We start from the raw sequence: 24,923 nt of genomic DNA on the forward strand, positions 1-24,923 counted from the left end.
AATAAAAATGAAATTTTATTTGATAAATTACAAGATAACATAAAATTGTAAAAAATATACTTATATGTATATGGATTCAAATAAACATTGTTGCTGCCTCTTTGGCTACTAGAAATTCAGTTTTTGGCTCCACTTTCTTCTCAACACCACCAAAACAAAAAAGAGCAATAAAACGTTTACAAATATATTTTTATGGCGAAAATAATTTATGTTTTGTAGGGATTTAAAACAAGTGTCAGTTGCATAAAAAATATATTTTTGTACATATATGCAAAAATATACATACTCTTATATCCAAGTAGGCTCAATGTTGGATAATCATAGGTTTATTTTTTTTGGAAGGTTATTTTTCGTTATTTTCGGTTATGTAAAACAAAGCCAAAAGACTTTTTTATATATACACATACATTTAATTTCCATATCGCCAACCATGTGTTTTACATGGTATATATTGCGATACATTATATTTTATTGTCCTTTATAAGGGAGTAGTTTTAATTCGTCCATTTGTTGGGGAGTTATTAAGGTAGAGTTAAAGGATTTTGTTGATTTTTAATCAAAATATTTAGTGGAAAGATCGAATTTTGTTACATTCATGTTGAAATCGGAAGTTAAGTAAGTAGTTTTGTTTCTTGGTAAACAAAACGGGAATACGTCCACTGCGTCTGTCTACAACAAAAGTTTTCGTTTATGTTAAAAACAAAAAGTGCAATATCAAACTACTACAGGGAGTTCAGCATACACGCTGCTTGGGTATAAGTGGTGCCATGTGTACTACTTCAACCAAGGCTCTGGAAACGTTGCAAGATATTCCACCCATTGAAACATATTTAAGATATGAGGCGGCGCTTACAGCCGAACGGCTCTTTACTTTAGGCGAACTGGCCAAAAGCGGATATAGGACACGTCATCAATGTATACTGGACACATTGGAAGGTTATACATAATCATCGGACGTGCCTGATCGTATACCAGACACAGAATATGTCGGAAACTTTGAAACGCTGATCCCAGATAGAATGTCTTGGTCAAGCGGAACATTAGAGCAAATACCATTAGGAATCCGTTGTTACACGGATGTCTCTAAATTGGGAGACAAAGTGGGACTGGGTTTCTATATTGAAGACCCAGAAACAGAAATATACCACCGTTTACCAAATCATAACACAAGCTTCCAGGCAGAAGTACGAGCAATAACGGAATGCGTAAATTGGATTAGAATAAATATGGCGCCCACAGCGCTTAATATATTTACCGACAGCTAGAAGGCAATTACGGCGATATCAGGCGATATAACTAAATCTAAGACCGTATTGGATTGTAAGAAAGCTTTAACTGATTACTCTCCCAGAGGTAAGGTTCACATCATATGGGTACCAGCCCACTCGGGAGTAGTCGGTAACGAAAGGTCGAATGTAATAGCTTTAAAGGGAAGGGAGCTCGAGGCAGTTAACCTGACAAACGCAAAACCATTCGACGCAACAAAAGCTGAACTAAAAATATGGGTGAGAGAATCCCATAAGGCCTCTTGGAATAATGAAACAGTGGGTAGCAAGACGAAAAATCTCCTCAAAATGAGCAAGTCTGAAATTAGTATGATGGTACGTATTCTGAGTTTACACACAGGACTACGAGCACATCTATGCAAAATTGGACGTGCGGATTCAGACAAATGTAGAGCATGTGGAGAAGACAGTGAAACTCTGGAGCACTTTCTTTGCCACTGCCAGGCAGTCGTCGAAGTTAGATCCAAGTATCTTGGAAGTGATGTTATTCCGGAAATAACATTCCTGACTACCTCTGATTGGAAGATTCTTAGGAATTACGTTCAGGAAACTGAGTTTCTGAACACTGAAAAATAATTCTTTCAGTTTTTTTAGGCCCGATAGTGGCCTAGGTGTATTTCTTCGGATTTGATGTAGTATACATCCTCCTATCGACCTACCTACCTACCTAAAAACAAAGTTCCAAAACAATATGTCAAGGCTGAAAATTAAGTACTTACAAAATATATTATTTTATTACTAGACTCCTTCTAAATAATGCAAACGGTACGTAGCAGTCACTAAATAGTAAGGTGTTGAGTAAGTACAAATCATTACCATGTGTTTGCATAGCCAACAAATATTGGTACATTAACCCCTTACTTTGCACTGAAAGTTTTTCTTGGGTTAATTATTCAGTGATATATTTTATACAAAAATATATTTTGAGATTCTACGGATTCATTAAACAAGTATTTACATATCTCATTAAAAAAAGCAGGGTATATCCTATTCGTTATCCATTAAGACATTTAAAAATCTTACATAAATATGTATGTACATCCCGTTAAAAAAATAAATCAATGTTTCAGATTTGTGCAAATGTGTAAACAGCGAGTAAAAAACGTTCACATTTTATTTTTATTTTAAACCATCATGTTACATCTAACAAGGCAGTTTTATTTACACATTGCAAAAACTAAAATCGTAAAAAAAACTGAAAATATAAATTGCAAATTTTTTTTCCACAATTTAGTATTTTAAACATAAAACAATGTACAAAAAAAAAATAACAACAATAACTACAAACATTGTCGCCTACCAAAAATTTTGAATAACAATAAATTATCAGTTTATAGAGAAAATGCCTTCAACCGTTATTTTTGGGCAAAATATGTAACAAAGAGAGCAACAATAATAACAACAGAAGAGTGTAAATGAAAAAAAAAAAAAGAAACGGAAGTTACGCCATTTCAATTTTGACAAAATCAATGGTGGCTTGTCGATTTCCTTTGGGCAAAAAATATCATTATTATTGGATGTTTTTATGTGTATATGTATATGTGCGATTGTATGTGTGCTGTGAAACACATAAAAACCTAAAAAAAAACACAAAAAGTGACCTCTCGCCCGGAAAAATCATAAAAATTGTTATAGTTGAACAGTTTGTTACGCTGATGAATTTTTATAAATATTCTTTTTTTTTCCAGGAACCAGTTTTTTCTTCTTTATCAATTTCGAGGACGACTGACTGTTGTGAAATTTGGCGCCTAAACAATTGGTAATTACATTACATACCTATGTGTGTATGTATGTATGTGAATATGAGTATCTCAGTAGTTTTACAAGCAGCCAAGGTATACCTTTTTGGCTCAGATTTGATAGAACTAGACTATCACAGTTTAGGGTCTAGAGATTTCAGACTTTGTTCTGTCTTGAACTACTGAATTTAAAATCTCTGAACTATAGAGTTTCTAGTCTTTGGACTATATAATATATATTATCTCTATTCTTTAAAATACTGAGTTTTAAAACTCTGAATTATAGAGTTTCTAGTCTTTAGACTTTTTAATATAATGTCTTTGTCATATAGATGCTCTAGACCTTGGAATCCTGATCATAGAGTCTATAGACTTTGGATTATATAGTCTTTAGTCTCTGGATTAGAAAACCTTTAGTATATCGACTAAAGTTTCTAGTATGTGCACTCTGGCTAACTCTGGACTATTAAGTCTCTAGCCTCTGGCAAACTCTATCTGAAAACTCTAGACTACATAGACTGTAGTCTATGGACTATCCAGTTTACTTTTTTGTGCTTTTGATTATATACTTCTGGACTACACAGTAGTCCAGTCCAGAACAATAGATTCTGAACTCTCTTTTCATAAACTCCATTGTCTCTGATATATCTAGAATCTAGAGAAAAGATACTTTCAGAAAGTAGTTATTTAATACTCCATAGAGTCAGTCAACCCGAACTGCTGGGATGTTCATGTGAATTTGAGTGTATTGTTTTTTTAATGGTAGTAGTAGTAGTTGTTGTTGTGGTCGCTAACTGTTGTACATAACTGGTGGCTATAAAAATGTTTTGTTTTTTTTCATTTTAAATTACTTATGTTATTTTTTGTGAAAAAATTATTAGTTTGAAATATGTATTTGCGAGAATAAATACAATTTATTGCCACTAGGAAGTTATGAATTCAAATATTTATAGGATATTCATTTATAATTAAAGTGCAACACAGAGAAAATCAAATTCACAAATGATTTTATAATTTTTTTTTACAAAACTTGTAATGTTTATGTATATCGGTGGTTACAAGAAATTAAATGTTTTCATATGTATTAGGGGGGTTTTTTCTTGTATGCTATTATGTATATATGTATTTTTAGAATTTTGAATTTTTTTAATAATGAACCTAGTTCCCTGACAATTTTAAATTACCAACTTTTTATTATATATATTTTTTTCTATTTTCCAAATTCAAAATGTTATAAAAATTATTAATTTGATATTAACATCATGCAAATCATTGAATATCGCATTACATTACCTCTTACCGTTGAAGAATATCAAGTGGCTCAATTGTTTACTTTAAATGAAAGTTTAAAAACTGAAACCAATAACAAAAAAGCTTTTGTATTACATAACGAATATTTTAGCAATTATCCTCTTCTTAATGGTGGCAAATTTTCCCACGGACAATATACTTCAAAAATCTATCAATGGTCTGCAAGAATACCACAATTTTTGAAATCAATTTTAGGTCAAGACGCCTTAGAAGTGCATGAAGAGGCCTGGGATGCTTATCCTTATTGTCGCACCATTATAACAAATTCTGTTTATATGAAAGAACGTTTCTATATAAAAATCGAGTCTCTACATTTGGCCAATGATCGTGGTGATCAAGATAATGTTCATGAACTGACCGAAGAGTTATTAAAGCAACGTAAAGTTATTCACATTGATATAGCCAATGATACTGTAAGTGCCAAAGACTATCAAGCTAATGAAGATCCCACAAAATTTCAGTCGTTAAAAACAGGACGTGGTCCGTTAGTGGGTTCAATGTGGCGCCAAACCTGTCAACCAGTAATGACTTGTTATAAATTGGTGACATGTGAATTTAAATCATTTGGTTTACAAAATACTTTGGAAACATTATTGCAAAGGTTTGAGAGAAGAATTTTTACTAATTTTCATCGTAAATTATTTTGTTTAATCGATCGTTGGTATGATCTGAAATTAAACGATGTGAGAGTTAAAGAAGAAAAATGCGAGCAGGAAGAACATAATAAAACTGGTAACAGGGATTTAAAGGAGGTAATAGAAACAAAAAGAACGTCAAGGCATTAAGTTTTTTTTGGGAACTATCATTGATAAATAGATTATATAAAGCATATGATAAAAATATGGTCCTACGAACCAAAAAAATAAAGAAACTTTGTAATTATGAAATAAAGAAAATCTTTTGTAAGAAGCCGTAAAGATCATTTTACTATGTATGTATGTACTTACGTTATGTTAAAACCCTTATGGTCCTTCGAACCACAAGAAGAAAATTAAAATGAATAAACATTTCACAAAACTTATAACAATTTTTAATCCATGACGTAATAATATAAGTATATTTAGATTACTTTTGGACCAGCCCAAGTCTTTTTAGGAGTACTTTACATTCGTAGCCTCAATTTTTGCAGGGTAGTACAACGTATTCACTTAAGTAACACCTATAAAGCCAAATAAACTCTACTACTACTTCCTACAATTCTCTAATTATTTCCCTATTACCTTCATACATAATTTTCATAACTGTCATAAATGCAATTATGTTTCATTTAAAATATAATTTATCTTAAAATCGTTTAGCAAAAGCAACATTTCAGACTAGTATAGCGTAAGGGCATTATTAGAAAGTTAAAATACATTAAGCCATTAAATGCTTTTTTTCATTTTATTTTGTTAGTTCTATGGCATACATAGCATCACTCAGTTGTACAAACATATATATAAAAAGGACATCGTTTATAGTACATGAATATACAAGTAAAAATAAAAATGAATGAAATTAAAATCCCCAAAAAATCCACACTAATAGCAAAACCAACATGGTAGACAGACACAAGGATATATTTAGAATTGAACACACAATCTCATAGATACATGACTGAATATAAAGTACAATTGACCGTTTTATTATTTTAATTATGCATAAATGTGTACTTTATAACTTATGAGCAGAGTAAATTTGTTTACCGCACTTAAGTATAACTTATTTAATACCTACTACTTATATAGTATATGGATATACGTATACATACTGGGTATATTATTAGTACATAGTGGGTATATTAGACTGCCACAATCTTAAATAGGAAAATAAAGGAGTTAGGTTATGTAAGGTTGATAGGAAGATGAGGCCACTATAGATCCTGTTGTGCGCTCCTTTTCATGAAAAAATTCACTGAATACATTATTTTTCAGTTTTCAGAAATTAAGTTTCCTGGACGTAATTCCTATGAATTTTCCAATCAGTGTTAGTCAGGAATGTTATTTCCGGAATAATATCACATCCAAGATACTTGGATCTAACTTCGACAAATGCCTAACAGTGGCAGAGAAAGTGCTCCAGAGTTTCACTGTCCTCTCCATATGCTCTACATTTGTCTGAATTTGTACGTCCAATTTTGTATAGATGTGCTCGTAATACTGTATGTCCACTAATTTTGAGGAGATTTCTCGTCTTGCTCTCATCAGGGTTACCCCATAGGATTTTTGTGGTTCTACACACCGTTTCATTATTCTAAGAGTCCTTATGAGATTCTCTCACCCATATTCTTAGTTTTTGCGTTTGTCAGGTTAACTACCTCGAGTTCCCTTAGCTTTAAAGCTATTACATTCGCCCTTTCGTTTCCGACTACTCCCGAGTGGCCTGGTACCCACATGATGCAAACCTTACCTCTGGGAGAATATGTAGTTAAAGCTTTTTTACAATCCAATACAGTCTTAGAATTAATTCTATGCCTTGATATCGCCCTAATTGCCTTCTGGTTGTCGGTAAATATGTTAAGCCCTGTGGACGCCATATTTATTCTAATCCAATTTACACATTCCGTTATTACTCGGACTTCTGCCTGGAAGCTAAAACGGCTAAAATATAGAATCCCAGGCCCACTTTGTCCCCCAATTTAGAGCCATCCGTGTAGCAATAGATTCCTACTGTTATTTGCTCTAATGTTCCGCTTGATCAAGACATTTTATCTGGAATCAGCGTTTTAAAGTTTCCGACCCCATTTAATGCCTATAGTTGATCCTATCCACTATGTGGTAATATAGGAGTTAAGATAAGGGATTTTGTTCTTATTTAAACATTTTAGGTTTGTTAAAAGTTTGATAAAAATCTGATCCCGTCTAATACCACATACAAATCTATTTTGTTTGTTATATAAACGACTCATTATAATAAAATCTAGTTAGGAGAGAGTATTTTACAAATCTTTACTAAAAACAAAAAAAAAAAAAACAAAAAAATACTTTAAAATTACATAATTTCCCTTTGAAAATTTATATTTATTTTTTTATATATTTCTCACCACAATGGAACAACGTGTCCATAAAATAGTAATAGACAGTATATGTATAGTAAATATGTAATTTGATTTTGGTTGTGTCCCTTTCGTTTAGGTTTTATTGTGTGGTTTTGTTACTAATTTTCCTTTAGTTTTACTCTTTTCTGTAGTTTTTCACATTTAAGAGTAATAAAATTTTAATACTGAGATTTCTTTGGAAAATTTTATTATCAAAATCAATGAGGACAACAAATATGTTTGTTGTCAGTCATAAAAATTTCTTCTATACAAAACGAGAAATTACGAGTAATAAACCTTAATTGTTACTCTAGGCCAATGCAGGTCATGATATAGTCATAATAAATGAAGATTGACCCTTTCCTTATTATTGTAGAAAGGAAAGCACAGTGAACTAGTGCGTGAAATTTAATAAAATTTAAAGTACATATTACAATGGGATATGGGACACGTCCTTTCAAACACGTCCTTTGTTTTATTTTATACCAAAAGTATTGTATTCTAATTTTATATTAGAATATCATACTTTGTATTACTTTTTGAAATCAAATTATCCACAAAACCACTGTTTCCATCATAATTGTTCCAATAAATTTCTGTTTTATTTTTATATTGATACTTTTAACTTAATTGCATTTTAGTTATAGTCATCTAACCAAAATTGTCAAACAAATTTTGCCACTCCTGCTTGCTGCTATTATGTATAAACCTGCCCCATTACACCCTCCCCTTAAAAAAATATAACCAAACAATTTAGAAAACATGTAAAATTAAATATTTATTAAGTTTTTGACATACATTTCATATTCAATCTATTGGGTTCTTTAAATTTTTATTTGGATTTTTATGCCGTTCAAAATTTACTAGTTAAATAATGTGTAATTTGTAAAAATGAATAAAAATTGTACTCTGGTCCTTGTTTAGTTTGATAATGTCCCAAGTGCTTTTGGTTGAATGAGTGTGTGCAGGTTATTCATTGATGTAACGTAACGGATGTGCCAAACAATTTACAATAATGTTCACAAAATTAAATTTTATTATATTCTATTTGTTTTTTTTTCGAGTGATTTTTTTTGTCTACGTTTTGTGTTTGTTTTAAAGTACACAAAATTTGAGGTCCACTATTACTGCCTTTTGTCCAACATCATGTGAAATTTTATTTCATTTTATTGAATTACATATTTTATATTATAACACAAAAAAAGTTAAAATCATTTTTAATGAAGTATACTTGTGGAGGTAAATTGTAAAATTTACAGACAACCATGATAACCTATAAAATATATAATGATTTTAATTTAACAATGTCCTTATCGGCTTAAACCACGATAGATAAGAACAGAGAAACAATTGAAAATGGTTTCAAACATCAACAAATTTGAAAAAAGTTTTGCTAATAGTATCTTATTACCAAAAACTTGATATCAATTTGTCAAATTTGGAAAATATAAAAATTTGCAAAAAATATGTAATTAAACAAATAATAAAAAAATTAATTATACATACATACTTTTTGTATTATACGTGATGGATGATCATTATGGCCCACCATGTGATAATCTTTACTACATTCAAATGTGAATGATAAAACCCTGTATGACCAAAATGTCCAAATTTTACTCCCACTAGTACCCGGTAGTTCTTGACCGATCGCGCTGAAAATTTGTGTCTGTCCAACTATCCGATAGTACTAACCGTGGTGCAAATTTCATCCAAATCGATTTTTATACCCACCATCAAAAAAGATGGGGCGTATATTGTTTTTGTCATTCCGTTTGTAACACATTGAAATATTCGTCTAAGACACATAAAAGTATATATATTCTGGGTCCTTATTAGATTCTAAGACGATCTAGCCATGTCCGTCCGTCTTTCTGTCTGTCTGTTGAAAACACGATTGAGTCCAAATTTTGCATATATACTTTTAGTTCATGCAGTTCGTTTAGTATTGAAAATGGGCAATGTCGGTCCACGATTTCGCCTAGCCCCCATATAAGGTCCCCTTCAGAAAATGACTTTAACGCTCATAACTGTCCAAAAGAAGCACCTATAGCGATGAAATTCGACATAAACATATTTTATAGGAACCTTAAAATCTTTGTAGAATTTTATAAGGATCGGTCCATAATTGACCCTATCCCCCATATAAGATCTCCTTCAGAAAATGACTTTAACGCTCTTAACTTTCTAAAAGAAGCATCTATAGCGATGAAATTCGACATGAACATATTCTATGGAAACCTAAATCGCTTTGTAAAATTTTATAAGGATCGGTCCATAATTGACTTTAACAATCATAACTGTCCAAAAGAAGCATCTATAGCGATGAAATTCGACATGAACATATTTTATAGGCACCTTAATATCATTGCAAAATTTTATAAGGATCGGTCCATAATTGACCCTAGCCGCCCTATAAGGTCCCCTTCAGAAAATGACTTTAACACTCATAACTGTCCAAAAGAAGCATATATAGCGATGAAATTTGACATGAGGCACCTTAATATCATTGTAAAATTTTATAAGGATCGGTCCATAATTGACCCTATCCCCCATATAAGGTCCCCTTCAGAAAATTACTTTAACGCTCATAACTGTCCAAAAGAAGCATCTATAGCGATGAAATTCGATATAAATATATTTTCTAGGATCCTAAATCGCTTTGTAAAATTTTATAAGGATCGGTTCATAATTGACCCTACCCCCCATATAAGGTCCCCTTCACAAATGGCTTTAACGCTCATTACTAGCCTAAACTAAAATCGTTCTAGAAAATTTGACGAGGATCGGTCCATAATTGACCAAACCTACCCCCCTAATAATGTCCCTCTCAGAAAATGTCTTTAACGCTTTTTACTACCTTAAAAATACAAGTACAGCGACAAAATTTGTTACAAATTCCTCTACCAAATTTTAGGAGGATCAGTTCATAATTGATCCTATCGATATACATAATATGTATGATGGTAAAATTATACATAGATGTAATGATAAAATTGTTTTGATAATAACAAAAGCATCGATTCTTAAATATCAAAGTTTATTTATAAGGAAGCATTCCTTTTCGGCAATGTTTTAATGGTGGGTATACAAGATTCGGCACAGCCGAATATAACACTCTTACTTGTTTGAGCTGGATTACTTGACACGAAATTACCCATATATATCTAGAAAGTGTTTTAAGTTTAATTTGCACTTACAGCAAAATGTTAATTTTTTTCAATACTAAATTTATATGAGAATTTTAGCTGTTTTTTCCAACAAACATTAGTCCAATTATCATTTGCCATAAATTTATCATTTTCAGTGACTTACTAACTACAATTTCTCATTTGTTATTTTTTAGTTGGCTTTTCTCAGATCCCTAAAATCTTTGCAAACATTTCAGAAAGTAAAATGACAAGGGGAAAAGCGTTAAATACAAAAAAGTAAAACTTAAATAAATATTATATGCACGACTAAACTGAACTGTTTTATTTCTTCACACTTTTCAACATTAAATGTAATTTTTGAGTTTTTTGTGGCAAAGACTTAGATACAAACATACCACTATATAGCTGCAGTTTTAAATACATATTTGCAAGTTAATTTTCGGTTTGCACGTAATATAAATACAACTGGCGTTTACGTATGAATGATTTTTTTTTGTTTGTTACTCTTTATAAATCTAAGTTTGTTCTAATGAAAGTTCTTCTTATGCAGTTCTGTTTTTTATAAAATTATATTTTTTTGCTAGTTTTTTCGTTTGTCAAATGTAATAATTGTGTTAACATGCGATTTACAGGAAAAAAAAGAAAGAAAAATATGTATCAACATAAAACTGCTAGTATTATAGAAAATTGCATTTACTTTTAGGATTTTTTCTCTTCGTTTTCGATTTTATGTGCCATTTTTTCGTTTATCCTTTTTAACAGTTGGTTTTTCTCAGTCCATTTTGGTTTTCGTTTACAACATACGGACAGTATCATCTACAACTTGCACGTTGGTCATGCATAATAATGTGTTGACTTGCCTGACTATGGAAGACAAATACACTTATGCCATATTCTAGTATACTAGCCCTTAAGGATCAAATAGAGCACAAATATATGATTATTAACTAAACTCACTTATAAGCTTTATAATTTTATATACACACACACACACTCATGAACATTTAACTTGCATTTGTAAGGAAAACCAGGATCTTGATAATTGAAGTGCCTGTGTGTTAGTGTGGCTTTTATTTGTAGAAGCGTTAACCATGAAAATAGCTTTAAGAAATGCATGACAAAACTTAAAAATATTGGTTTGGTTAGTAAAATGCCACTGGATAAAAAGTTTTGCCAACTGGTAATGATACTGTCACAGTTTGAGAATTGAGTATGTATTGTTAATTTTGAAAATTTATGAAGCATATTTAAATACTATTATTTATATTATTTATGTGAAGATAACATGTGGAGAATTTTTCTAAAATGTTCTATACAACAATTTATCGAAAATTTCTTCTATAAAGAGAAAATATGTTGAGATTTTTTTTACATATATTATGGGCCGAAATTTTCGAATTTTATTAAACGTAAGTTTTAAACGGGATTCCATATTATGATTACTATTTGTAATACCTATAGAATTTTCTAAATTTAAATTTTGTTTCCTCTATTATTTTATAATATTTCATATTTTTTTTTAGTTAGTTTTATTTTTTTCATTTCTTTCATTTAAACACAATGAATTTCCAACTTTATTATTGAACTCATAAAGAAATTTAACAAAATGTTGCACAATTTTGTTAGTGCAACTATATTGCAACAACATTTCAAAATAAAAGATGAAGAGGACGCAAATAAAAATAAAGAATGCTAAGACATAAGTTGTTAAAAGAGAATTTTTAACAATTTGTTATAAAAGAATACCAGTTGGTATCATAAAGTTTAGTTGATTTTTTTCTTTTTTTTTGTAATTTAACAACAACTTTTTAGTTGCCATTGTTATACTAAAGCAGACCTGCAACCCTAACTCTACTCCCAACAACTAAGAAAAAATTTTCAAGGCAAATAATTTATATTATGACGTCTGTCAGTAGCAGTTGTAGAGAGAAGTGCAGTAAGAAGTAAATTTCATTTACCCAAAAATATTGATGGATCAAAAGTTTTTAACTAAAGTTAAGTTAAAGATGTGGCTGTAAGAGAACTTTTTGAGTTAGATTTACTCGTATAAGTACTCTACTGTTAAATTTGGTTCTTCTTAAAAAATGTAGTAAAAACATAATTCATTTCAAAACTTTGTAGTACACAATTTTTTCGTATCAAAAAAAAAAAAAAAAAAAATTACTTTATAAAAATTATTAAAAAACGTAGTAGATGTTATTTTTTAATATTATTGCAATCAACTTTATTGCATTTTTTGCCAATATTTTGAATTATGTTTAAATAGTTTGATAGTTTCATCTCTGCTATTATTATTGTTATTTTTGTGTTGCTATTAAACGATTTTTAACAAATAAATATTTTTGTTTACATTAACACGTCCATCATGTTGATTAAAGTTGTTAACAAGTATTAGTTTATTTGTTTAATTATTAGTAGTTGGTTTGTTTATTTAAATAATTTTAGCTTGTTTCGTTTCATTAAATTTAAAATACACCATTTCCACGTGTAAATTATCTAAAATATTGACAATTATAGACTGGTCTATAGCTTGGACTTTAGATCAGTCTATAGTCTGAAGAATAGACCAGTCTATAGTCTGAACTATAGACCAGTCTATAATCTGAACTATAGAACAGTCTATAGTCTGGACTATAGAACAGTCTATAGTCTGGACTATAGAACAGTCTATAGTCTGGACTATAGAACAGTCTATAGTCTGGACTATAGAACAGTCTATAGTCCGGACTATAGAACAGTCTATAGTCTGGACTATAGAACAGTCTATAGTCTGGACTATAGAACAGTCTATAGTCTGGACAATAGAACAGTCTATGTCTGGACTATAGAACAGTTTATAGTCTGGAATATAGAACAGTCTATAGTCTGGTCTATAGAACAGTCTATAGTCTGGTCTATAGAACAGTCTATAGTCTGGTCTATAGAAAAGTCTATAGTCTGGACTATAGAACAGTCTATAGTCTGGACTATAGAACAGTCTATAGTCTGGACTATAGAACAGTCTATAGTCTGGACTATAGAACAGTCTATAGTCTGGACTATAGAACAGTCTATAGTCTGGGCTATAGATCCATCTATAGTTTGGGCTATAGAACAGTCTATAGTCTGGACTATAGATCCATCTATAGTTTGGACTATAGAACAGTCTATAGTCTGGACTATAGATCAATCTATAGTCTGGCCTATATACAAATCTATAGTCATAGTATATATCCATATTCTGAACTATATAAATGTCATTAGTCTGGTCTATAGAAAAGTCTATAGTCTGGATGATACAAAAGTTTATAGTCTGGAATATAGAATAGTATATAGTAATAAACGTGGAAATAGTGTTGATATCACATTTATTTACATTAAAGTAATAAAAACAACCATGATCTTGACATTGTCATTTATTCATTCAGTGAATGAATAAATGACACAAAACAAGTTTCATTCAAACACTTTAAAAAACCAAGTCGTCGACTTCATAAGTCTTAACAATACATAAATTTAAAAATTTTATGGATATTGTTATTACGTTAAAATAAAACAACAACAAACTCAAGCTGTGTATATTTTGTGGCCAACGTTTTAGATATATGTAGTCTGGATGGATTATGCAAATTAAGTTTAAATGAAAGTGGCTTTTAATCGTATGCGATAATAAAATTGTAAGCTATAAAAATATTTTACCAACTTAACAACATAAATATTTTCATAAATTAAATTGAAAATAAATCTTTTTTGTTTATAAAAGAAGAAATATACATGTTAAGCTAAAAACTTTTATTTTTGCTGGAAATTGGAAAAAAATAGTAGGTAGGTAGGTAGGTAGGTAGGTTGATAGGAGGATGTATACTACATCAAATCCGAAGAAATACACCTAGGCCACTATCGGGCCTGTTGTGCGCTCCAATTCAAGAAAAAAAAAAAAAAAAAAAAAAAAAAAAAAAAAAAAATTGTTCACTGAATGTATTATTTTTCCATGTTCAGAAACTCAGTTTCCTGGACGTAATTCCTAAGAATCTTCCAATCGGTGTTGGTTAAGAATGTTATTTCTGGAATAACATCACTTCCAAGATACTTGGATCTAACTTCGACGAATGCCTGACAATGGCAAAGAAAGTGCTCCAGAGTTTCACTGTCCTCTCCACATGCTCTACATTCGTCTGAATTCGCACGTCCAATTTTGTATAGATGTGCTCGTAATCCTGTGTGTCCACTGAGAATACGTACCATCATACTAACCTCAGACTTGCTCATTTTGAGAAGATTTCTCGTCTTGCTCTCATCAGGGTCACCCCATAGAATCTTTGTGGTTCTACCCACCGTTTCATTATTCCAAGAGGCCTTATGGGATTCTCTCATCCATATTTTTAATTCAGCTTTTGTTGCGTCGAATGGTTTTGCGTTTGTCAGGTTAACTACATCGAGCTCCCTTCCCTTTAAAGCTATTACATTCGCCCTTTCGTTGCCGGCTACTCCCGAGTGGCCTGGTACCCATATGATGTGAACCTTACCTCTGGGAGAGTATTCAGTTAAAGCTTTCTTACAATCCAATACGGTCTTAGATTTAATTCTATCACCTGATATCGCACAAATTGCCTTCTGGCTGTCGGTAAATATATTAAGCCCTGTGGGCGCCATATTTATTCTAATCCAATTTACACATTCCGTTATTGCTCGTACTTCTGCCTGGAAGCTTGTGTTATGATTAGGTAAACGGTGGTATATTTCTGTTTCTGGGTCTTCAATATAGAACCCCAGACCCACTTTGTCCCCTAATTTAGAGCCATCCGTGTAGCAACGGATTCCTACTGGTATTTGCTCTAATGTTCCGCTTGACCAAGACATTCTATCTGGGATTAGCGTTTCAAAGTTTCCGACATATTCAGTGTCTGGTATGCGATCAGGCACGTCCGATGAATGTGTATAACCTTCCAATGTGTCCAGTATACATTGATGACGTGTCCTATAACCGTTTTTGGCCAGTTCGCCTAAAGTAAAGAGCCGTTCGGCTGTAAGCGCCGCCTCATATCTTATATATGTTTCAATGGGTGGAATATCTAGCAACGTTTCCAGAGCCTTGGTTGAAGTAGTACACATGGCACCACTTATACCCAAGCAGCATGTACGCTGAACTCCCTGTAGTAGTTTGATATTACACTTTTTGTCCAAAGCAGTCCACCAGATTATTGAAGCATAAGCTAGAATTGGTCTAATTACACTTTTATAAAGCCAATTTGTCATAGTAGGACTAAGACCCCATTTCATGCCTATGGTTCTCCTACATATCGCCCAGCACCGATGTGCCTTGTTGATCCTATCCTCTATGTGGTGTCTCCATTTTAATTTCCGGTCAAGTATTACACCTAAGTACTTAACTTTGTCTGTCACCGGTATCTTCTTGCCCAAGAAGCAAGGTTCAGTATATGTAGAAATTTTTGTCTTTCTTGTGAAAAGACAGATTTCCGTCTTCGCCGGGTTAACATTGAGGCCTCTCGGTTGAGCCCAGCTCAAGGCCGTATTCAGAGCCTCCTCAGCTCTTCTACACAAGTAATTTGGATCCTTTCCCTTTAAAAGTATTACGACATCGTCTGCATAGCAGACAGGTCTAAGTCCTTTCTCGGTTAGGGTCCTTAGGAGGCTATTAATCGTGGTGACCCAGAGTAAAGGTGACAAAATGCCACCCTGTGGTATACCGCGAAATACCTTTTTCCTGATAGTTATATCGTACATCTCGCAGCTTATCCATCTGTTCCTTAGCATGTAGTTGATCCAGTTACGGAGCACCCGGTCAACATAAAACTGGTCTAGGGATTGGATAAGGGTATCAGTGTGCACGTTATTGAAAGCGCCTTCGATGTCAATGCATACTGCCAGTGTATACAGTTTGCTATCGAAAGATTCACTTATGTAGTGGACAACTTCATTTAAAGCGGTCTCCACCGATCGTCCCTTTACATAAGCATGCTGCTTATATTTAAGGTCATTGTATGGTATGCTGCTTTTAACCATGCTATCGACTATCCGTTCCAAGGTTTTAAGTAGGAAGGACGTAAGACTTATCGGTCGATAGGACTTAGGTGTCGCATAGCTAGGTTTCCCTGGTTTGGGTATAAATATTACCCTTGCATCCTGCCATTTAACTGGGGTATATGCCAATTTTAAGCATGCAGTGAATATCTGTGACAGATGTACGGAAACCAGTCCCGCCTCCATCTGCAAAAGTGCCGGGAAAATTCCATCCGGCCCTGCAGCTTTATAGGGAGCAAAGCTCTTGATTGCCCCTTTAACCATGTCAGTTGTAATAACTATTTCCGTGTTACCCTCCCCTTCCTCCAATATCGGTTCATCTATGTTATTCGATATACCGGGTGGGAAATGAGAATCCATTAGGAGTTTCATTGTCTCCTCCATATCCTCAAGCCTCCTGCCCGTGTCATCGATCATAGATTCCGGTTGGACATGAGTTTTGGATAGGAATTTTTTTATCTTCGATACCTCATTTACGCTATCAACCTGTTCACAGAAAAGTTTCCAGGAGTCTCGTTTGGCTCTTCGAACGATTTTCTTATATTCACCAAGTTTATTACGATACTCATCCCAGTATACTGCGGTCTTTTTACGCCGTGCCCGGTTAAATAGTTTGCGAAGAGTCTTCCCAAGGTTCCGGATCTCCCCAGTTACCCAGGGTTTTTCCTGGGCAGATCTCCGCTCTCGCAGAGGGCAGCTGTCCTCGAACGATTCAACCAGGGCACTTGTGAACGTTTCCACTTTGGCATCTATATCCTCTTTATTTCGACATTGAAAAGTGTCCTGACCTAAACGGTTCTTTAGTAAGGCCCCGAACATTGTCCAATTAGTTTTAGACTTATTCCGAAACTTTATTGGCTTTGGTGGTGGCCTTAGTATTTTGAATCTTATGTACCGATGATCAGAAAAGGAGTGCTCGTCCGAAACTCTCCAATCCTGAATTTCGTTTATAAGCTCTTCTGAACATATAGTTATATCTAATACTTCTTCTCTGATTCTATTGACGAAGGTAGCTTTATTACCTAAGTTCAATGTTATCAAGTCTTTAGTATTAAAGAAATCCATGAGGGCTTGTCCCCTGCGATTGGTGTTTGTACTACCCCAAGCTACATGATGCGAGTTGGCATCACAACCTATTACAATTTTCTTATTTTTCCTTTGTGCCTCTTCAACCAGTTTCATCAGATCCGACGTTGGTGGTAGGGTCGGAGAATCGAAAGGCAGGTAAATAGATGCAAGGAATATGTTGCCTCGACCTTGCTTCAGCACCGTTGCATCCGATGTTGATAATCCTGTTGAGAGGAGAAAACATAAGTTCTTGTGACATAAGATACATGTTCTCGGGCGAGATCCTGTATCAGCGTAGAAAAGTTGGAAATTTACGTGATTTAATCCAGAAACCTTGTTGCGAATCGTCCAAGGTTCCTGGATTAAAGCTATATGTATTTTACCTGTGTTGATTTTAGCCATCAGAGCGTTGGTAGCTGTCTCGCTCCGATGGAGGTTTATTTGGATAACCTCAATCATGGTCATCCATTAAACTGTCTTCCAGCGAGTTGGTGGTCACCTCCTCGCTCTTTGGATTTGACTCCTCCGGATAGCCTGAAGTGGCTATTAATGCAGTGAGTACTGTTGATGGCACTGCGGTGTCCTTATCAGGCATAGGAATAGCAGTATTTTTAATAGACACATTCCCAATTCTGGAGAGCATTGCTGTTCTGTCTTCTGGCGGGTGAGTGATTTCCTCCTCGCTTTTAGGATTTGACTCCTCAACATTGCTAGTACTTGCTAATGATGCTTTGGGTACTGTCTTAGGTGTTTTAGTGTCCTTGTCGGGGCCGGTTTTGACAGCCCTTTCAATCGGCGCCTTCCCAATTTTGGAAAGGGCAACTACACTTTCTTCTGGCGAGTTAATGGTAAATTCCTCGATTTTAGGATTTGACTCCTCAACGTTATCAGTAGTGGATACTGTGGTCTTAGGTTTTTTAGTGTCCTTTTCGAGGCTTGTTGTAACAGCCCTTCCAATCGGCACCTTCCCAATTTTGAATATGACAGATTTAGAGGCGAAGTAAGCCCTACCTTTATTCTTGGCAAGACTAGCCATGGATTTCTGGTCGATACCTATTACAAATAAAGTTCCCTCAGGTTCTTCTTTCCTGTAAAAGACATCCCATTTTTCCACGGCCAGCTCAGCATTTTGACCTCCAAGAATTTCCAGTATACGTTCATTAGCCAGTTTACTGCCCCATCCTTTTATGTAGACAGTGGACTTTAGGAGCACCGGAAGCTCGCTCTTCTTTGCCAGTCCCAGCCTAGCGCCGTCCCAGGGAGGAGGGATACTTTCCACCAAGTTCTTTAGGGTGCTAACACATTGGTGAGATGCCAACCTCATCAACATCACGCCCATGCTGAACTCGCAGCTCTCGCTCTCTATTGGTTGTTTGCCCTTTGAAGCTATTGCATGGTCCACTATCTTATTGTTGACCAGGTCTTCTATTTTACTCTGTTGGTCTATTGGAATTTTGCCTGTCGGATTACCGGCATCGTAAACTGCATAGCAGAGATCGTCCCGGTGCCTACTTCTGGCAACTTTGGCGTAAGATGGCGGCTCTTTACCTTTTCCTCCGTCTAGCTTCTCCTTCCTCGTTTTTCGGGGCTTCTTTTGAGATTCCCTTACCTTCGAGGTTGATTTCGCCGACGTGTTCGTCTTCGGAATATCTGGCTTGGCGTTGTCACCCTTACTCGCAGGATTCTCACTTGAGATTCCTTTGAGTGAAGTATGGCTTGGCTTCGACTGTGTATTAGAAGACGGGGAGCTCTTTTTCTTCTTAGGCTTATTCTCAGTTGTCAACTCCTCGGGTGACCTGATCCTTTTTGCCTCAGATCTTGTGAGAGAGTCCGATTCCTTTGGAGTGTCGTGGGATTGACTAACTATGATTTCCTGAAGCATCTTTTTCAACTTCCTCCTCTGTGCTCCAGAAAGTCTTTTCTTAGTAATAGGTAGTTTAGCTATGCTATCACTCACCTCTTTCACCATTTGCTCTACTTCATCCTTTTTGGGATTTGCTATAATGGTATTATTATTATTATCATCTGAGGATTCAGAGTCGGAACCCTCACCTATATTTAAAGGCTGAGGTAGCTTAGAGCTCTCTCCGAGTACATCCTTCTCTTTCACCCCTATATTTTTGCCAGCGGCATGCTGTACACTTGACGCATTGTCCGCCACGGAGGCCAAGGTACCCACCTCCGTAGTAGTATTCTGCTCACGATTGCAGGATGACGACGACACGTGACTCGCGAGTAGATCAACACTTGCCGCCGGTACTGGGTTATTTAGGCCCTGCACCGTAACTTTTATCTTTTTATTTTTATTTTCCATATTTGTTTTTTTTTTTTTTTTCCAGTTTTTTGGTCCGCGGGGAATATAATATTCCCAGGTGGTGGACAATCTGCCCTCCCTCAGCTTAAGTGAAATTAAAGCTGGGAGAGGACAGATGGTCCATCACCACCCCCTATCCGCCACCCGGGGACGCGCTCGGTAGGAAAAATCTGGAAAACTCCCCCGAGTTTTCCAGATTTCAGTTTAAAAAATGTAATACAATGCAATACATGTATTACTAATATATGCTAAAGTTATGTGTAAAAACTAAGTTTTAAATATTCATTTTGTAAATTCTTCAAATATATGCAATAATATACTACTCAACTAAAATTTTAACAGCCAAACAGCATCTTCGAGAGCTTAACATACCATTTCCTATATACGTCTCATAATGATAATGATTATGTCGAGGTTTCACTTAATACAGGATTGAAATATTTTGGGTATATGAATGCAGAATATCTTGTTAAAATATAAACAAATTACAATAAACACCCGCGGTTCTAATATCACGTAATAACAAATAACTTCAACTGTAAAATAGCAATAGAATAGGCAAAAACTTCTATGCATTTAGTACTTACAATGAAGTATGTTGTATGTGTTTTGTATGTCGTAACAACATGCAGCAGTTGCAACAATAGCTAAACAAATTTAATCAACATATACAGAAGAAAAGAAACAAACCTGTGCTTGTATGTGTAAGTGTTTTTGTTGAAAAGTATACAAAACTTGCCAAGGTATTCATACTTACATATGTATGTATATGATATTGTTAAATGATGAGAACTCTAAAGGATGTTTAAAGTCAGTGTAGGTATAGTTATTTACATTTTCACATACTTATATACCTTATGTAAATATTAGGTGTTATACACATCCCCACATATATATATATACATATATATATATGGGTTAGAAGCTATTTTTTCATATTTTAGTTATATCAATTACTTTTATACTGTTACAACTAGTGAATATTGTAAATTGTATGTCACTATGGGTTAGAAAATGCAATTGCGTTTAGTATATCTAAAAACACGATGTGAGAAAACTATAAAAGGAGAATACACCTCCCATTTGACCATGTGCAGTTTGCAGGAGTAGTTCATAACCTATAATGCACAAAACTAAACCGCTGAATTTTTTATAGATCTGGGTGCACTTCGATGTATTTTAAAAAAATTTGAAGAACATTTTTATTTTTAAAAAATGTTATGTATATCGATTCTTAATTGTCCATACCCTTACTTCTCTTCGGAAAATCACAATTTCCGATATTTGATTTCATATCATTTGATTTCAACGAACCCTAGTGGACGAGGTATGAATTCAATAAAGAACTTGTTGTTATGTTCTCTGTTGATCAGAAATGTTTGATATCGAATATCGCTTATGAATCATTTTGATAGATGAATATAATATGCCTTACAAACTTAGCCATAGTGCAATAACAGCATAGTTCCTTTCGAGTAGTTACTGCACATCAATGAAAGTAATAATGTGGTAAAACGATGACGATAAAGTTGGCGTTTGTGGAGGAGCATACAATGCAAACATTGAATATTTGTTTCATCGTCATCATCATCATCATCGTTGTTACTTCGATATGCGAAAACAAGTAAACTTGCACAATACATTACAAAACTAAACTATTGTTTTAACTAAAGTTTCTATGTATAGGAATAGGAGGAAAAAGAGAGGTGATTTCTTCAATCATCTCACAATCATCCATACACCCATGGAATTTGTTATTTTACAATATATATACTACAGCATTGTTTGCCACCGATGTTTGTTCTTCTCGAATGGCTGCATGATTGTGTTTTATTGTTTCATTGGTTGTTAAACATTTATGTTGGAAAGTAATTTTTTGCTGTTGTTCTTTCTATTCAAGATTTTGCAGATAAAGTAAATGTAATGTGTATAACCCAGCAAAAACTTGATAATGACTTTCAATTATAATCACTTACCTATTTACACAAATACTTCTCAATGACTTCTACATATCGTCCCGATTACATAGAATTAGTCTAATAATGTCTTATTAAAAATGTATTATATAAATTTTGCCTAATCCATTAGTCATCTTCTCCATGAAGATATACATATAAGTTGTATACGATTTTTTATATGATTTGTATAAGTTAATTTAAAAATTTTAAACCTTTACTTGGTAATGAAAGATTTTGCTGGGAAGTTTTTATACATATATTTTTAATTTATAGATACATATTTAAATGTTAAATTTTTCAAAGTAAATTTTCTTGAACACAGTTCTTAATTAAAAGGTGAACAATGTAGGCCTTATTCGCAAAGTTTGACAATAGAAAATAACTTTTTTTGTATTTGTCAATTAACTTTGGCTAATCAAAATTTCAATTTTTGAAATTGTTAAAATTCTTTGAAATACTTAAGGACGCTAAGCGAATCAATTGTTATATTTTGTATTCTACAAACATCATCACAAAAGCTAACATTTCCATTATAGATTGATAGGCTGTAATGACAAAATCTTAAAAATTTTAATAACTAATATTAATATCATTAAACATTACTCCGTAAATTTAAATCATTATTTTACTATGAGTATTTACTACACGACCTTCAAACTTCACAATTACAAAAACAAAATGTCAAAATTTCAAAGACGCTAAATTAACAAAAAATGTTCTTATGAAAAAATAAATAATGAAGTGATTAAAACTGTATTTAAGTTTTAAGTAAAAATGTCTATATTTTCCATTAACTTACAACTTTGCTACAAAATGATTAAGACTAGTCGAACTTTTTTTTTATTATACATACATACATACATATACTTTCATATAATTTTTTGTCGTTGCTTTATTTTTGCAATTATATGACATCAAATTTAAACTTTCTTATTTAATTGCTGATGTTGTCATTTTTTTTTTCATCATTCTTATTTCATCTAACCGCCTGCCACCCTGCCATTCTCAAGTTTTCATACATTTTCCTTAGAGTTTTCATTTACTTTAAGAAACTGCACTTGGTGACAAAGAATAACTTTGACTACTTTTGTTTTAAGTTTCTTTCGTTCGTTTTCCTATTTTCTGTTGAGTTTTTTAGTTTTCCTTCCCAGATTCCTTTTCAGAACATAATAGTGTTGCAATTAAATTAAATATTTAACTTGATTACAGTTACTCATTGTATTTTGTAACTAATGTTTTTTGTATACTTATGTATGTATGTTGTGTTAGATTTATATAGAAAGTTTTTTTAGCAATAGTTTGAAAAGGCTTTATTGTTGGTTAAGAAAATTTTGTAAAAATTATTATTTCACGATTTTGCAACGGCTACGGCATTTTGCAACTTAATTATATAATTCTCATTTAGTTAACAATATTTTAAGCATAAAGTTACTACAACTTTGCTAAAATGAACTATATAATGGATTAAAATCCTAATGTGTATTTGACTTTGAAAAATGTCAAATAATTCTAAATTTTTTCAATATATTAGCCCATAAACCGATCAACAAATATGTCTATAGACTAGTCTATGTATTAGACTATACACTACACTATAGACTAGACTTTAGAATTGACTATAAAATAGACTATAGAAAACACTAGAATAGTCTAGACTAGACTAGACTAGACTATAGACTAGACTAGACTAGACTATAGACTAGACTATAGACTTGCTTATAGACTAGACAAGACTAGACTATCCTAGACTAGACTAGACTAGACTAGACTAGACTAGACTAGACTAGACTAGACTATACTAGACTATACTAGACTATACTAGACTAGACTATAGACTAGACTATAGACTAGACTATAGACTAGACTATAGACTAGACTATAGACTAGACTATAGACTAGACTTTAGACTAGACTATAGACTAGACTATAGACTAGACTATAGAATAGACTATAGACTAAACTATAGACTAGACTATAGACTAGACTATAGACTAGACTATAGACTAGACTAGACTAGACTAGACTATAAACTAGACTAGACTATAGACTAGACTATAGACTAGACTATAGACTAGACTATAGACTAGACTATAGACTAGACTATAGACTAGACTATAGACTAGACTATAGACTAGACTATAGACTAGACTATAGACTAGACTATAGACTAGACTATAGACTAGACTATAGACTAGACTATAGACTAGACTATAGACTAGACTATAGACTAGACTATAGACTAGACTATAGACTAGACTATAGACTAGACTATAGACTAGACTATAGACTAGACTATAGACTAGACTATAGACTAGACTATAGACTAGACTATAGACTAGACTATAGACTAGACTATAGACTAGACTATAGACTAGATTTTTAAACAACAAATCTGAAACTTGTTTGTATTTATTTTAAAAATGCATTCTAAACAAATATCATTATTATATTTTTATTCAAAATCTTAACTATGAATTAAAACCTTTAAATTCTGTCTTTTAAAGGCACTGATTCTCAATGACTTATATATAGTGGGTAAGTTTTTTTATTCCAGTTTTCATTTTCTTATAGATGAAACACTCGATAATTTTTTATAAAAATAAAACTTTTTTTCTATAATAGATATGTTCCTTTCAATGTTGCAAATAGCATTTAGCTTGTACTGTTCGGTCCCTTTTCATTACACCCTTTTTAAGTCAAGTGTTAATAAAATGAGTATAGAAAGTTCAAATTCTGTTTTGTAACAGACTAAACAAATTTTGAGAAATTATATATAATTGTGTTGATTAGTTGTTCAATAGTTTGATCTGATCCAAAGAAATACACCAGAGGTTTGGTGGGAATCGAACTTACGATCTCCTTATAGATAGACTACAACAATGGCAACTAACCCCAAAAGGTACTCTAATAATAATTATGGATTTATAGTCCTTCAGAGTGGAGCATTAACATGAAATTTATCAAAACTGCTAATTTTGAAAAAATATTGTATATTTATTTAGTAGTAAATATTACAGGGTATCTTTAATTCTACATAACTATCTGATGAAGTACGATT

At 33.0% G+C, this 24,923-nt stretch overlaps 2 protein-coding genes across 3 annotated transcripts in view; one reads left to right on the top strand and one right to left on the bottom strand.

Annotated features, from left to right (window-relative positions):
- LOC119610620 (serine-rich adhesin for platelets-like) overlaps nt 1–24,923 on the bottom strand; it is a 190,847-nt gene that overhangs the window by 12,180 nt on the left and 153,744 nt on the right. The window contains exon 1 of one of the 2 annotated variants that reach the window (XM_037965922.1): nt 8,863–8,988. The exons of the other annotated variant lie outside the window; for it this stretch is intronic. The gene's annotated coding sequence lies outside the window, so the exon portion shown is untranslated. Of the gene's footprint in view, nt 1–8,862; nt 8,989–24,923 lie in introns of those variants that run through there. 2 annotated transcript variants of the gene reach the window in all.
- LOC119610634 (phosphatidylinositol transfer protein alpha isoform-like) lies at nt 4,209–5,219 on the top strand. Its single transcript, XM_037965935.1, has one exon. The coding sequence runs from the start codon at nt 4,288–4,290 to the stop codon at nt 5,119–5,121; it is 834 nt and encodes a 277-aa protein (XP_037821863.1). The 5' UTR covers nt 4,209–4,287; the 3' UTR covers nt 5,122–5,219.

Source organism: Lucilia sericata, unplaced genomic scaffold (assembly GCF_015586225.1).
Source record: "Lucilia sericata isolate MDLA Ls3-8-SP2 unplaced genomic scaffold, ASM1558622v1 Contig000029F_arrow, whole genome shotgun sequence".
In the NCBI taxonomy this organism is placed as follows: Eukaryota; Metazoa; Arthropoda; class Insecta; order Diptera; family Calliphoridae; genus Lucilia; species Lucilia sericata.

Coding starts and splice junctions, on each gene's coding strand:
- LOC119610634 (XM_037965935.1), top strand. CDS start 4,288: ATGCAAATCATTGAATATCGCATTACATTACCTCTTACCGTTGAAGAA.